The 16,227-nt window shown below is 38.9% G+C and overlaps 1 protein-coding gene across 2 annotated transcripts in view; it reads right to left on the reverse strand.

Moving 5' to 3' along the window:
- Positions 1-2,956: 2,956 nt before the first annotated feature.
- The window catches only part of CYBRD1 (cytochrome b reductase 1), a 34,993-nt gene continuing 21,722 nt past the window's right edge, over positions 2,957-16,227 (reverse strand). Inside the window, exons 3-4 of one of the 2 annotated variants that reach the window (XM_067741560.1) lie at positions 7,396-7,550; positions 2,957-6,692 (exon numbers count right to left, since the gene is read on the reverse strand). In XM_067741560.1, coding sequence (XP_067597661.1) covers positions 6,392-6,692; positions 7,396-7,550 — 456 coding nt within the window. In that variant the 3' untranslated portion in view covers positions 2,957-6,391. The remainder of the gene's footprint in view (positions 6,693-7,395; positions 7,551-16,227) is intronic. The other variant, XM_067741561.1, reaches the window with a different exon arrangement.

The raw sequence follows: 16,227 nt of genomic DNA on the forward strand, positions 1-16,227 counted from the left end.
GGTATGTGAATGTTGTTCACTCTGTAATTCTTCAACTTCTCTGTATGTTTGAAAATGTTGAACAACAAGGTCCTATTTTATAGCACATGGTACTATATTCAACATTCCGTGATATATATATGAATAACTGAATCACTGCTGTACACCAGATACTAACACAACATTGTAAATAAACTATACTTCAATTAAAAACAACAACAACAGGGCTTCCCTGGTGGCGCAGTGGTTGAGAGTCTGCCTGCCGATGCAGGGGACACGGGTTCGTGCCCCGGTCCGGGAGGATCCCACATGCCACGGAGCGGCTGGGCCCGTGAGCCATGGCCGCTGAGTCTGCGTGTCCGGAGCCTGTGCTCCGCAACGGGAGAGGCCACAACAGTGAGAGGCCCGCATACTGCAAAAAACAACAACAACAACAATAAAAAAACACAATAAATTTTGGCTTGCCTGCCCCCGCAAAAAAATGTTCATAATAAATGTTGAGGGAAAGTCTGCAAAGTCTTACATTAGAGAAATATGTTTGTTTGTTTAACTCTGTTTCCCAAACTTCTTTTTTCAACAAAACAAAATAAACAAAACCCCTAAGGAGAATGTAATAAGCCCTGCAGAATGTACTCTGGAAAACACTTCCTATTTAAATTTAGTTTACACCCATTTAGATTTTTAAAATAAGAATGGTGTTTCACATCCATTGATCTGTAACAAACCACCCCAAAACATAGTGGCTTAAAACGAGGACAATTTGTTGTTTCTCATGATTTTGTGGGTTGACTGGAGCTCACCTGGGTAGTTCTGTTGATCTCACCTGGAATCTCTCATGCATCTGAGCTCATCTGAAGCTTGAACATCCAAGGTGACTTCTCACCCTCCAAGGTCTCTCTTTGGGTAGCCTTCAGGTGGTCTAGTCTAAACTTCCTCAATAGCATAATGGCTCAACTCCGAGAAAAGAAAACAGAAGTTGTGAGTTCAGTAAGAGTTTGTGGATCTTCACTCTAGTACCTACCATTAATCTGAGTTGGCCACCTCCCTAAGACTCCTCCACTGTCCACTTGTGTTTCCTGTCATCTACTATCAATTCTTCCTCTCTACCATTGGCATTGTCTCTTTACCACATTGTTCTTGATTTCTCATCATTTCAGCCTGCCACGAAATATCGTGGCCCTACCTCATGATCTAGACCAGGGATTGGCAAACTTTGGGCCTATGGGTCCAATATGACCTGCATAAATAAATAAATCTTTTTTGTAAGTAAATACAAAATAAGTAATAAGTAAATAAGTAAATAAAGCTTTATTGGATCACAGTCATATTCATTCACTATTGTCTGTGGTCTCTACTGGCTACAATGGCACAGTTGAGTAGTTGCAACAGAAACTGTGTGGTCCACAAAATCCATCTGGCTCTTTAGAGACTTTTTCCTGATCCCTTATGGCTCCTGTCTCTAGGCATTCATTTAGCTTCCATTCTCACTGACTTATTCTTGAAATATTTCCCTGTTCAAGTTCCTAGAAGAGAGAAAACCAAAATCCTCTGAAATGCTTATTCCTCAATCTGGAATGAAATGAAAGAGGACATTCCCATTTCATGACAGGCCACTCCATAGTGTGTTGGCCAGCTACGGAGAGGCTGCACGTGGGCAACGTGTTCTGTCCCCGCCTCATCCAATTAGCTGTGACTGAGGAAATGCAGGTAATATGTAGTCAGTAAAATGGAGCTGCCTGGAGGGATCAGGGCATGGTGGGCACTATTACATGTCTAGCACAACTGCAAATTGAAATGAATGAGCTGATATATGTAAAATTACATGACAATGTGCTTGAGCCATACATTTAAAAAGTGTCAAAAGTACTTGCCAATTAATATCAACCTGAAATGAAATAGTACCCCTGAAATTAATAATATAAATCAGTGACAAAATATGATGTAACTTATACAAATTCAATTCACACAATATCATGGCTCTATTGCATAACAGGACATATACTATTATGGTGTGATTATACCTACACATTATAAAATACCATTAACATTTCCCAGGTGGCAAAAAGTAGGTGAAAAAAAGACTAAATGAGGGACATCCCTGGTGGTCCAGTGGTTAAGAATCCGCCTTCCAATGCAGGGGATGCAGGTTCCATCCCTGGTCTGGGAACTAAGATCCCACTTGCAACGGGGCAACTAAGCCCGTGTGCTGCAACTACTGAGCTCGCACACTCTAGTGCCTGCAAGCCACAACTAGAGAGACGCCCACACTGCAATGAAAGATCCCGCATGCCACAACTAAGACCCAATGCAGCCAAATAAATTAATTAATTATTTTAAAAAGACTAAATGAACAGTTAAATTAAGATTCAATGAGTATTGGCACTACTTAGATGCTAATTATCCTTTTTTATTTGGAAAAAAAATCCAACAATTCATCCATTATGAATTATGTATTTTCTCAAGGATACATTACTATGAACACAGAATTCTGTAATAACCAGCACTTTTAATAGGTTTTTTCCCAACTTAAACTGTGTCTGCTTTGATTGCTTACATCTTGGCTCCCTTCCACACTATAGAGTATAGTTCCAGCTCAGATCCTCTATGGAGGACACCATGACAGTTTTGAAACAGTCCTCTGATCCTTTTAGCAATGTAAAAGGTATGGTACTCAGAGTACAATTTATAGAGAAATCTGACAGCATTTTCAATAAGCAAACTTTTAAAAAAAATTTTCCCCATTGAAAAACAAACAAAAAAACCTGGGAAAGAGACTTTCAGAGCAACGCCTACAGGGACTTACCTGGCAGTCCAGTGGTAAGACTCTGTGCTTCCAATGCAGGGGGCATGGGTTCAATCCCTGGTCAGGGAACTAAGATCCCACATGCCATGTGGTGTGGACGAAAAAAAAAAAAAGAACAATGACTACAACTTCTTCAACTTCTTGTCTGGACAAATTGTAACATACACAAATAGCTTCCAAAATAACTTTTATTACTATATAAAAACAAAGTCAAGAAAAAATAGATGCATTTTTTTCTACAAAATTATAAAATATTCAGGCTATTTAATATTTTTCCATAAATGTGTTGAGATAAAAAGGCAAATTTAAACATAGAAATCTTTTCCACATAAAGTTTTCAGGTACCTTGTAGGGGATAAAGAATAGTTTTTCTTCTACTTTCCTATGTGTAGCTCTAAGACATAGCAGTTACAGCTTTCTGTCAGAGTTACCTAAAAAAGGACATACAAAGATAAAAATTCCATCATGTTGCAATAAAATTAGCAAAAAACTTTACTTTGGGCTTTCAGATTTGGCAGTTGTAGTCAACCGGTATTGCACTGGAATTTCCAACTCAGCAGGGAAAAGAGCCTAATTAAAAACAAGGCATCCTCTTAATTTTTGTCCTTTAGAAAAGCAGTCCCCAACCTTTTTGGCACCAGGGACCGATTTTGTGGAAGACAATTTTTACATGGAAGTGGGGGGGTGATGATTCAGGCAGTAATGCAAGCGATGGGGAGCGATGGGGAGTGGCAGATTACGCTTCGCTCGCTCACTCGCCTGCCGCTCACCTCCTGCCGTGCAGCCCAGTTCCTAACAGGCTGTGGACTGGTACTGGTCCTCGGCCCAGGGGTTGGGGACCCCTGCTTTAGAAAACAGAAACCACTTGTCAGTATTCCTTAAAAAGTACAATTACCTTTTTTGTCATTTGATCGTAAGCTCTGAGATGCTGTTTCCAACCCACACAGCTTAAATGAAACCACGAGAGGAAAGGGAAGAAGGTGATTTGGAGGGTGGATTCAGTTTGACACAAGGTGCACAGGAAGCTGTACACTTCTGATAACATTAACTCAAAAAGTATATTCATCTGAGTTTCTCAATAAACCCTTTGAGACAAAAGGCTTTAGTGTTGATTTAGATGAATGTTAAAGCGTTTTTTTTCTGAAATTAGATTATGGGGTAAGCCAAGCCAGACTATCTCTGCAGGTGATATAAGCTATAATTATTTGGGAAGATTTCAATCACTGTTTTAGAACCGATACCTAAGGCTTTCTTCTCCCCTGTTCTTTTTGTGGGCTTTTTAAAGAGAAATTTTGGGGGGAGATGCTTTAGGCAGGACAAACCAGCTTTTGAAAGATAAAGGTACAATTATCATTAGAATAAAAAGCCCATTAAAAGAAGAGTCTCCAACAGAAAGGTTTTCTAGATATATTTGACTATGCATTGTTTTCATAAAGGTTGAGAAAGAAAGAGAAGAAGTTCCTATAATATCTGTAAGATTACCCGCACATTAGCCCACAAGAGGGATAAAATAAAGGGCTGAGATGAGGGGTGTTCAGATACTTCTCAATGGAGCAGAATAGTCTAGTGCCAAATCCATAATTAACTTTTAACTAATAACCTCTTTCTTGGCCTATATGAAATGGAATGGCAGCTTCAATTCTTGGGGCTGCCACTATCCCTTTCCCCCTAAAAAGCCCTGGAATTTTGTGCACCTCTATGTAATGAAATATCCATTCACCAAAATATGTTTGTGTGTGACAATGCAACTATTCCTTCCACTTAGCACCCTAACTGTAGCATGCTCTACTTATACTGAATTTATGTGTCTACTACGTGCCAGGCATTGGGCTGGGCACTAGGGATTCTTATGACACTATTGCCAATTTTGGAAACAGAATTAAGAAAACAGTGTTTTGGTGAGGGACTCTTGAATGGATATTGTGAAGCTTCAGGGATGTGACGGAATATAGTTTGTACTCAGTCTATGGAAGTAATTACCAGTTACCCTAAAAGGAAATTCACTAAGCACCAAAAATGTTAAGTTTATTTGGTGTAAACTGTATGGTTTAAAATTGCAGGGAAACCAAAAATCAATCCCAAACGAAAAGCAACATTTCAGCATAGGCGCCACTCTAGATTTTAATTTAAGTCAGCCCAGAGCCTAGACAGAGGCCTCATGCATGAAAACTGTCATCTCTGAGTCTTAATTCGCTACTGAGAACCAAAGCACAAGATGTCCCCTAAAATTCCACCCAAATCAGGAGGGACCCTAGCTTTTGCCCCTGGGGAAGGGCAGACCATGAAGTCCATCTCTCCTATCTCCAAACCCAAAGCTGTTCAGCAGCGATATTGTTGCCTAAACCTTTCTTTGCTACCAAGACAGATTTAAGATCAAAGGGGCATCAAGGTAAGCCATGGCTTGTTGGCCGTGGCAGGGTGCCCATGATGAATTTCCAGGTAAGGGTAGGCCTTTCTCCTTGGTTATTTGGGAAATCTGCCTTGGAAACAGAGCCAGAAGGTAAATTTTAACAACTCTACTGCATTCCACCAAATGAGGTTTATCCACGGGTGGGTCAAAACAGGTATAAATTAGCATGTAACAGAAAAAACAGCATAGTGAGGTGGTTAGGATCATGGACTGAACTGAGGTGCCAAGGTTTTGAATCTCAGTTTCACCACTTATGAGATGTGTGACCTTGGGCAAGTTACTAACCTCTCCAAGCCTCAGATCTCTCATCTGTAAAATGGAGCTTTTAATGGTGCCTACCGCAAAAGTTTTGTCTGGGGGTTGAATTAGCTAAGATTTATAAAGTGCTTAGAATAGTGTCTGACACTTAGTAAGTTCCATGTTTAAAAAACCCAGAAACTTGGGGAAAAGTGCTCTTTAAGGTTTGTGGAGTAGTTTATACTGCTTAAGCATTCAGGCATATTCTCATCCTAATTAAGTTTAGAATCTGGATCATAAAGTATACCAAACCCAAGGAAGCCTTGGGATTAAGTCAGTTTTGGAAAAACTTCCAGGTCCGACCGGCAAGATCTTCAGCTACCTACAGCCCTATCACTGCTCCAAAATGCCCTAATATAAACCCTGGTCTCCAGGGCCAATCTAAGGATAAACCAGCTGGGGAGGGAGCAAAGGGTAGGCACAGTGAAAAGGGAACCAGTTACTTTCCTAAATTTTTTTCTGTGCTCTAGTCATGACATCTGTGTAGCATTAACCCTGTCCCACATATGCATGATCTGATTCCAAAACTTTACAACTGGACTCCCAGAATTAACAGAAAATGACTGCATGACAAGAGGCCAGGGAAGCTGCCAGTTTATCAAATTTACCAACCAACAGATACATTTTGATCATCTGTTCTATGCAAGGCACTGTGCTAAATGCTTTGGTCCTCAAGAACAAGGTAATTAACCACAGTTTACACCTGCTGTCATTTACATTGATCATCTCCCTTCCAATTCAGGTAAGTTCATAGGCCTCAACCAATACAAATGCTTTCAAGAAATCCTACTTTACGATTAGAATAAATATTGAGTCTGTGGAGCTCAATCATCTTACGGCTAAATAAGAGAAGCTAAACTGTAGAACTAATGGAAGTTATATGGCTACATCTCTAGCCCATTTTACATGGTGGATCTCTGTCCAGCCTCATCAAGGGTGATGTTTCTTTTCCTTGCTGCTGCTTCACTGTTTAACTCTGAATCTGATTTGTCCATATTGCCAAAGTTCATTGCCATGGAACCTTCCATTCCCTCTGGAGCGCCTCCGTTTGGCTGAAGAAGGACAGAATTTGGTTCTTTAGGACGTTTCCATTGTGGTCTGGTGACTATCCAAAAAATGAGCGCCCCAAACACCAGAATCAGAAGGCCGAGGGTATTTGTGAAAACACCTTCTGGTGGGAATGTACTGTATGCAGGATTTTTCCTGCAAAAAAGGAGAGAGTGTGTCCAATTACAAATAGGGTGATACACCAAGGGGGGAAAGCTGGGAGGGAGGGGGAGGATGAATTGGGAGATTGGGATTGACATATATACACTAATTTGTATAAAATACGTAACTAATAAGAAACTGCTGTATAAAAAAATAAAATTAAATTTAAAAAAATTAGGGTGATACAGCAACATGCCAAACAGTCTTGAATTTATCTGCTCAAAAGGCACACTGGTACAGCTTCAATGTAAATTCCCTTAAAGCTTGACATTAAGAAGAAATTTAAGATATGCTATAATTCACTCAATGGATTAGTATGAAATTGTTAAAAATCATAAGTATGAAAATAATATAGCATCTAAAACACCTGCATCACTTAAAATTTAAAAAATGATACAAAAATGTAGGTATATCATAATTACAGTTAATATAAAAACATACACATCAAAACGATTGAAAGGGCATGCATAACTTCAATAGTTGTTTTGTAAGAGTAGTACAATTTGTTGGACTGTTTGGCTTTTCTTCCAAGCATTATTAATGTTATATCACATGTATAATATAATACATTTCTAAAATATTTAAATTTTCTATTTTCAACATTAAAAAATTTTTGTTACATTTATATTTGTCCAATGAACAAGTATTTAACATTTTGTAGCTTAAGAATTGCAATTAGGAAAACTATGCAACTTACAGGGCAAAAATCAGTTTCTCCGTCACTCCCATAAGTACTGTTGCAATCACTGTTCCAAAGACGAGAAGTCCAGAATAAACATGTATGGGCATGAGAAGTGCTCGGAGAGAAAGTGGAGCCCAAGGAAGCAGAAAGACAAAAAAACCTAGGAGAAGCTAAACATCAAAAAGTACAAAAGTTATCAATTAATTGTAAGTTTTAACTAATTTTAAAATTATTATAGAAGCAATATGTACAAAATGAGAAAACATTTCATATAGAACCAAGGGCATAAAATGAAGTTTCCCCATTCCAGTTCCACTCACTCTCTCGAGTATCCTTCCAGAAAATTTCTATGACTAAACAAGCGTGTGTGTGTGTGCACACATGTGTGTTTAAAAAGAGAGTAAGTCAGACATAGAAAACAAACTTATGGTTACCAAAGGGATGAAATAGGAGGTTGGGACTAAAATATACACACTACTGTATAAACAGCACAGATAAACAACAAGGACCTACTGTATAGCACAGGGAACTATACTCAATACCTTGTAATAACCTATAATGGAAAAGAATCTAAAAAAGAATATATATATGTGTGTGTATGTGTATATATATACAGTGTGTGTGTATATATACATACATATATATATATATAAAAAACGGAATCACCTTGCTGTACACCTGAAACTAACACATTGTAAATCAACTATATTTCAATAAAATTTTTTAAAAAAGAGAGAGAGGGGGACAGTTTTTTAAAGTACAAGTGGGATTTTACTATACATATTTGTTCTGCATATTGCTTTTTTCCCTGAATAGTGTATCTTGGAGATCTTTTCATATCGATGCATGTATCTAGTTTATTCTTTTTAATGGCTGACATTCTAAGACTGTAACAAATTATTCAGTTCCCTATTAATGGACATTTCTGTTTCTAGTTTTTTGCTATCATTAACAAGGCTACAGTGAACATTCTGATACTTATTTGCTTTTTATCAATTTCCTTAAGGTTGCCAAGTAGGAAGGGAAGTAAAAGATTTTTAAGTCACTAAATCCAAATACAATAGAACACATTTATTCAGTTCAACCTAAAAAACTATGTGGAAAAAACCTGGCAATTTTGTTTTATGAGGAAGAAATGAGTTCTGCAGAAAATTCTCTCCATTTCCTTGATAATTAAATCCCTAGTGGGATACTTCTCTGCAGAGAAGACAACAAGATTATTACATAAACTAAAGTCTGTTAATGCTTTCACAGTTTTGTTTTGTTGCCCCAGACCCCTGCCCATTAAGTAATCTCTTCTCCTCCAGAAAATAAAGATGACTCAGTGACCATTGAGTTACTGAGTTTAAAGAGACTTCTTTTTCAGGTATCTCTTTGGTATCTACCACTCTAACAAAACAACTATGAGAATGAGGAGAAACACTAGCGTCACTGTTCATTTTTCCTGATTGATATCAAAGGACTAACGGGGGACAGAGAGGAATGAAGGCAGAAGGGGTGTGATGCCCTAAAACACATTTAGAATCAGAGTAAAGGCAACAGTAATGAATGGAAAGTAACTGAAAATGCATGCAATAGGCTGGTTTGCATATTTTATTGTCCATTAATACCACAGATGCCTGAGTATATTAGAAATGGTTCAGAGAGTCCCCCTTGGTGGTTCAGTGTTCCTAATTCTCCTTCAGTGATCTTTAGTGATTCTTTTAGTATCAAAGGGTAAGCATCCTGATGTACAGGTTGTGCTTTCTATACAAAAATGGGGCTCAGGTGAGTGACTGTCAAGGATTTAGCACAAATACATTTCTACGAGTAAGTCACCATATCTTTTCTGTGACTTATCCATGTAAATATATATATTTTTCCATATTCCTGTTATCCTGCCTTTCTATTCCTAAGATTCTTATTGTTTTGAATGATTCTTACTGTTTTCTCTTATTTCTTTCAGGATTTATCATGTGTGTCTCTTGTAATCCCATAAAGCTTAATGATCTAAGTAGATGGGACACCAGAAATTTGCATACAGGACCCCAGGACGATTTAACTCTCCTAAATCTTACTTTCCCCATGAAAACATTTTTTTTCAACAACAGAAAATTACTTTTAAAAGGAAAGGAAAAAATTACAGAACACTTAACTTTGATTAAAAGGGTTCCAAATTATGCAAATGTATAATAGCTTATAAAAAGTTAAAATTTATATTAATCATTCTCTATTTCCTTTTAACCATCTTAGCCTTACTATCTTACAAGTAATAGGGCAACTTAAATCCTAGTGGACTGAATATTACAAAATCCTTAAGTTCCTTTAAGTCAGTGTTTCTTGAAATGTTGCTCATAGAAGACCTGTATCAGAAACTCTTAAGGTGTTTATTTAAAGAGATCCCTGTGCCACATCCAAATCTGCTAAATCAGAATTTCTGGAAGTAGTGTTTAGGAATCTGCATTTTGATGGAATGCCAGGGTGATTCTTGCTACATGTTGCAGTCTGAAGACCACTGCTTTTGATTCGCTCAAGTTATTTCAGAGATATGGGTTAAGTGCATTCTGGAAAATCCCTAAAAGTGAAGGCAGTAGACTGCTACCTTCAGTCTACAAACACTTATTAAGTGCAAACGAAGTGCTCCAGAGTTTAGGAACCATCACCTACAGAAAACTGCTCTTCACCACTATGGAGTTCTTAGGAGAGCTAAAGAAAAGTAAAATCTCATTTAAAAAGTTATTATTTAGATATGAAAGTGAAGATGTAGTATGATTCTAATTACGCTTAAATTTTTTTCTTAACTATATATTCATGGGCATAATAAGAGCCTAAAGGAAATAAACCAAAATATAATGATATCTCTAGATTATGGCATTATCAGTGATTTGAGGATTTTTCTGATTTTATAAAATTTTAAATAAATGTATATTACTTTTATAATTAGAAATATACAATGAAAGTTTACTTTTAAAGTTCCTGTGTTAGATATCTGGGCTTTTCTCAGTTGATTATTATTGTCCTTTAAAGATACAAATGTATTTTACTACGCCAGTTTTATCTCACTTTATGAAACAGATGAGTTTTTAAAAAAAAGATATGTGTAAACTTTTAGACATAATAAAAGCTTTTATTTGCAAAAGTCATTAATGAGACGAGGAAACATCTGCTTAGCTAGCTTTTGTATTAGGTTTGATTTGCTTTTCTTTAAGGGTACAGGTGGATTTAATGTGAATCAAGTGATTTACAGATTATTATATGGAGGCTCCTCCCAGCTCCTCTTCATTTTTCTGCTATTGTATATATAGCCAGCAGAGATTCAACCAACTGCTGATGGAAAATTTTTTTTTTTTTTTTGGTAGGCGGGCTTCTCACTGCCGCGGCCTCTCCCATCGCGGAGCACAGGCTCCAGACGCAAAGGCCCAGCGGCCATGGCTCACTGGCCCAGCCGCTCCGCGGCATGTGGGATCCTCCCGCACCGGGGCACGAACCCGTGTCCCCCGCATCGGCAGGCAGACTCTCAACCACTGCGCCACCAGGGAAGCCCTGATGGAAAATATTTTTTTTAATTTCCAGAAAGTTCCAAAAAGCAAAATTTGAATTTGCCAGGCAATTTTTTACATAGCATTTACATTGTATTAGGTATTACAAGTAACCTACAGATGATTTAAAGTATACAGGAGGATATGCATGGGTTATATGCAAATACTACACCATTTTTTTTAAAATATAAATTTATTTATTTATTTTTGGCTGCATTGGGTCTTCGTTGCTGCGCACGGGCTTTCTCTAGTTGTGGCGAGCGGGGGCTACTCTTCGTTGCGGTATGCAGGCGTCTCATTGTGGTGGCTTCTCTTGCTACAGAGCACAGGCTCTAGGTGCGTGGGCTTCAGTAGTTGTGGCACACGGTCTCTAGAGTGCAGGCTCAGCAGTTGTGGCGCATGGGCTTAGTTGTTCCACAGCATGTGGGATCTTCCTGGACCAGGGCTTGAACCCGTGTCCCCTGCACTGGCAGGCGGATTCTCAACCACTGTGCCACCAGGGAAGTCCCTACACCATTTTATATAAGGGACTTGAGCATCCACAGATTTTGGTATCCATGGGGGTCCTGGAACCAATCCCTCGCGGTTACTGAAGGATAACTATATTCACTCATTCCTTCATTTAAAGCACATATTTCTGGGCCACATCCCTAGAGTTTCTGACTCAGTAGGTCTGGAGTGGAGCCTAAGAATCTATTTCTAACTCCCCTGGTAATGCTAATGCTGCTGTCCTAGGGACCACTCTTTGAGAAGCTCTGTCTTAGGTTATTTGCAAGTTGTGTTTTTCAAACATAACAGCATATTTTCTAGGGGTAAAAACACCTAATCAGAACCAACTAGAATATATCCATAGTTTTTTGTAAAAAGAAATGACAGACATTCAAATGGAAGTCTCCTGTCAATATCCTACATTTTCTTGCTACACTGTCTTTCATCAAGTCCACCTGGCAATACCTCAACCTGGCTCAGACATCTTCAGGACTACCCCTGGTATGCTAGGTCCCACTGGAGTAAATCATGCAGTCAAGGGGACTAGCATCACTATAAATTCATGGTTATGATGCTCACGGCTATAAGCACTTCCGTGCTGCTCAACAATCCTCCTACTGTATGATTTATCAACTGGTCCTCCATGTTTCTCCCAGACACAAACCTCTGGCTCTCTTGTGTGCCTCCCCACTATTGGCAGATGATCCTACTACCACCTCATGGGAAAACAGAGGCAACTTCAGAGAAGAGCCTCATTTTTCTGCCACCAAACGAAACAAACCAAAAAACCATCCCAAGCGAACAATTCCTTTCCTTCTTCAGTTGCAATGGAGTTGGTGTCCTCCAATTTTCCAGCAGTCTCCACAACCTACTTCTTGAAGACATAGCTATAAATTATTGCATCTCTCCAGTATTCACTACCTTTCCTTCTCTATGGTGCTATCCAGTGAGCATTTTAACATGCCCAAGCTTCTCCCAACAAAATGAAGTAAAAAAGAAAGCACCCAAGCACCTGACTTGACTCTTGTCTCTGACCAGTTACCAACCTCTCTTTCGCTTCCCCTTCTTACCCAAACCTCTTTATTGAGTTGTCTCTATTTTCTCACTGTAAACAAAGGAGGAAAAAAGAGAATTTTGCTCAATACCCAATTCTACAAGGATTAACCTGCTGCAGTCACTGACCAACAGACAGAGAAAAGGAAGACATAAACAGGATGCTCTGTTCTTTGGACAAATAGGCCCCTTAGATAGTTAGATGTACATCTCAGGAAGAATTCTAATGAGCTCAGACTCTTGCATCTTCCCATACATTAGAAAAACACTAAAGTCATAAACTTGAGATATCTGTTCTTTGGGACTAGCAGTAATCTTTTACCAAGATGTTACTTGACTGCATGTATTCCCAAGCCCCAAATCACATATATACTTACTGGCTTCTCTCCTGCCTCTTTGGAGCAGTTTACTCAGAGCTACTGAGTGATTGTCTCCCACACTATAGTCCTCAGTAAGACCCTGAATAAAACTTAAACTCACAGCTCTTATGTTGTGCATTTTCTTTCAGTCAACATCACCTTCTATTTCCTGTTCAATTTACTGAAATCTTGCTTCTGCCCACCAAGGAAACTGCTCTCCAGGGTCGTCAGTGACTTCCAGATCACTAAATCCAATGGATAGTTTTTAGACCTTATTTTCCTTGACTTCTCAGTAGCATCTGGCACTCCTAAAGCCCTCTCCTCCCCCTCTAATGTTCCCTTTCTCATCCCACCCCCACTTTTTCAAGCCTGAAAGTGACTCTCTCTCATCCCCTGTATCACTGACTTTCCAAATCTCATTAATTCTACCTCCTAAATATCTTTAGGAACTATACGCTTTGCTAACTGCTATTGCTACTCCTCCAGGCCACCATCATTTCTCATCAGAACCTTTGTAAACATCTTCAACCTCGTCTCCCTAAATTTATCCCTGTCCAGCCTCCAATTCATCTTCCATACCCCACTCCAGGCAGCTCAAACTCCTTCTGGTTTCTCAAATAAAGCAAATTTTTACCCATATACTATTCCATTCATAGAATACTCTTTCTGCTTTGACCACAGACCTCATGACTCCAGTTCTTGATCTGACTTCCTCTATTCTCTATACCATATGAGAGCTCTCCTAGAACACTCCATACCCACCCAATCTACCAAATACTCAATGACCTGTCTTCCCCTGTAAGCTTCATGAGGGCAGAGAGCATGTCTCTTTGGGCCCATGCGTGTCTTGTGGAACAATGTATGCCCCATAACTTAGACAGGTATCTGACGCATAGCAGGTATTTAACTCTGTTGAATAAATGGATGGATTTAGGAATAAAACTTCAATGACATAAAATGCATATTCTCAACCATGAAGGTGTCTATGATCTATAGTTGAAATGAAAAATGCCATCTTCAGGTCATAAAGGAGCCTACCACAAGACTTACACTTCTAATAACAACAGCTTACTTGTGTCATTCCAGTACGCTAAGCCCCAGGCTGAGCCTTTCCATGCATTATTTGTCTTTGGTTCTTATGATGTTGTGAAGGATGTATGAAAATCTTAATTTCTAGGTGAGCAAACTAAGTCTGAAAAAGTTCAATACCATGTCCAAGGTCACAAATTACAAATGAATGAAACTGATTCAAACTGAGGTCTTCCTGAGTCCAAGTCCTGTGTTCTTAAATACTACCAGCTCTCTGGATCTGAGCAAGGAAGAAGCCAGGGACCACATTTTCTCCTGCTAAACAAAAGTCAGAAAGTTGTGACATGACATTTCTGAGAAGCCTAGTTAGCACACAAATAAAACAACCGGAGATAAGAATCTGAATATTTCAGAGGGCAAAAGAGAATCTTGAAACAATTAAAAATGTTTTCAATTCACCCAAGCTTAATATTAGAAAATCTAATGATGTGATTGATTACATTAACAAATTAAAGAGGAAAAACCATATTCATCTCAACATAGACAAAAAATTCTACATCCATTCATGATTTCGATAGAAAAACAAAAATGGTTTCACAAACTGGAATTAGAGGAAATGTGAAACATCTGCACTGAATAGTGAAATATTAGAAGTATTCTCTTTAAAATAAGAACAATTCAAAGATTTTTATCTCTACCTCTATTCTACACCTCGTAAATACTTCTAATATACTTCAATACTTCTATACTCTTCAATTCCACTGGCTAAGACACAGAGGAAAAGACATACGACAAAACTGGCAGTGCAGATAAGTGGCAAAGACAGGGACGATTCAATAAATGATGCCAGGGAAAGAGTTTATCATTATGGAAAAAAATGAAGCTAGATAACAATATCACTTCATGAACTAAGTTACTTCTAAATGAATTAAATACTTAAAGACAAAACTTTAATATTCTTAGAAAACATAAGAGAAATTAAAGTTTCTAATAATATTACTGTACTGTAACCTCTTGGCTATTTGTAGGCTTTTCTCGTAGACCAATTGCTCTCAAATATCAGTGCGCCTCTGAATCACCTGTAGGGCCTATGAAAGCACATACTACTGGGCTCGCCCCCGCCCCCAACCAACCCAGACTTTCTGATCCAGGAGGTCTGGAGTAGAACCTGAGAATCTCGTTTGTTTTGACCTCAGGGTAGGGAAGGATTTCATACACAAGGCATCAAAACAAAAAATAATAACCTTAAAGGAAAAGATGATTAATTCATTTCATTAAAATTGAGAATTCCTGGGCTTCCCTGGTGGCGCAGTGGTTGAGAGTCTGCCTGCCGATGCAGGGGACACGGGTTCGTGCCCCGGTCCGGGTGGATCCCACATGCCGCGGAGCGGCTGGGCCCGTGAGCCATGGCCGCTGAGCCTGCGCATCCGGAGCCTGTGCTCCGCAACGGGTGAGGCCACAACAGTGAGAGGCCCGCGCAAAAAAAAAAAAAAAAAGAAAAAAATTGAGAATTCCTATTTGTCAAAAAGTACTAACAAAAGAGAAAATACAAGTTTCAAAAGCTTGAAGATATATGCAATACATATAAATGAAAAGGAATTTGACACAGAACACCTATAAATCTTTAAGAAAAAGGAAAACAAACTCATTTTTGAAATGGACAAAAGACATGAACAGGTATTTTTTTAGAGGTGAACCATAAGCAATCAGTGAAATAAACAATAAAACCACAAGAAGACACCCTTTTATACCCACTAGTTCGGCAATATTTTAAGTTTGCAGAGGATGCATGCTGGCAAGGATGTGCCATATGGGAACTCTTATTTGCTGCTGGCAGGAACACACTTGGGTCATCCACTTTGGCAAACAAGTTGATGTTACTCTTTTAGACTGAGTATATAACTGCAGTCCTAAGTATACCGCCAGAGAAACCTTTGCATATGAGGACCAAGAGATGTGTATATGAATGTTCAGTGCAGCATTGTTTGTAACAGAAAACAATTGAAAATTGCCCAAATGTCTAATAGCAGGAGAATAGATAAGTAAATGTATGGCTTATTTATACAGTGGAATACAAAAGTAAAAATGAAGGGCTTCCCTGGTGGCACAGTGGTTAAGAATCCGCCTGCCAATGCAGGGGACATGGGTTCAAGTCCTGGTCCAGGAAGATCCCACATGCCACAGAGCAACTAAGCCCGTGTGCCACCACTACTGATCCCAGGTGCCGCAACTACTGAAGCCTGTGCACCTAGAGCCCGTGCTCCACAACAAGAGAAGCCACCGCAATGAGAAGCCTGTGCACCACAACAAAGAGTAACCCCTACTCGCCGTGCACAGCAACGAAGAACCAGAGCAAACAAAAATAAATTAATTTAAAAAAAAATTCTTTGAGGAAAAAA

The sequence above is a fragment of the Pseudorca crassidens genome, chromosome 6 (assembly GCF_039906515.1).
Source record: "Pseudorca crassidens isolate mPseCra1 chromosome 6, mPseCra1.hap1, whole genome shotgun sequence".
Lineage (NCBI taxonomy): Eukaryota > Metazoa > Chordata > Mammalia > Artiodactyla > Delphinidae > Pseudorca > Pseudorca crassidens.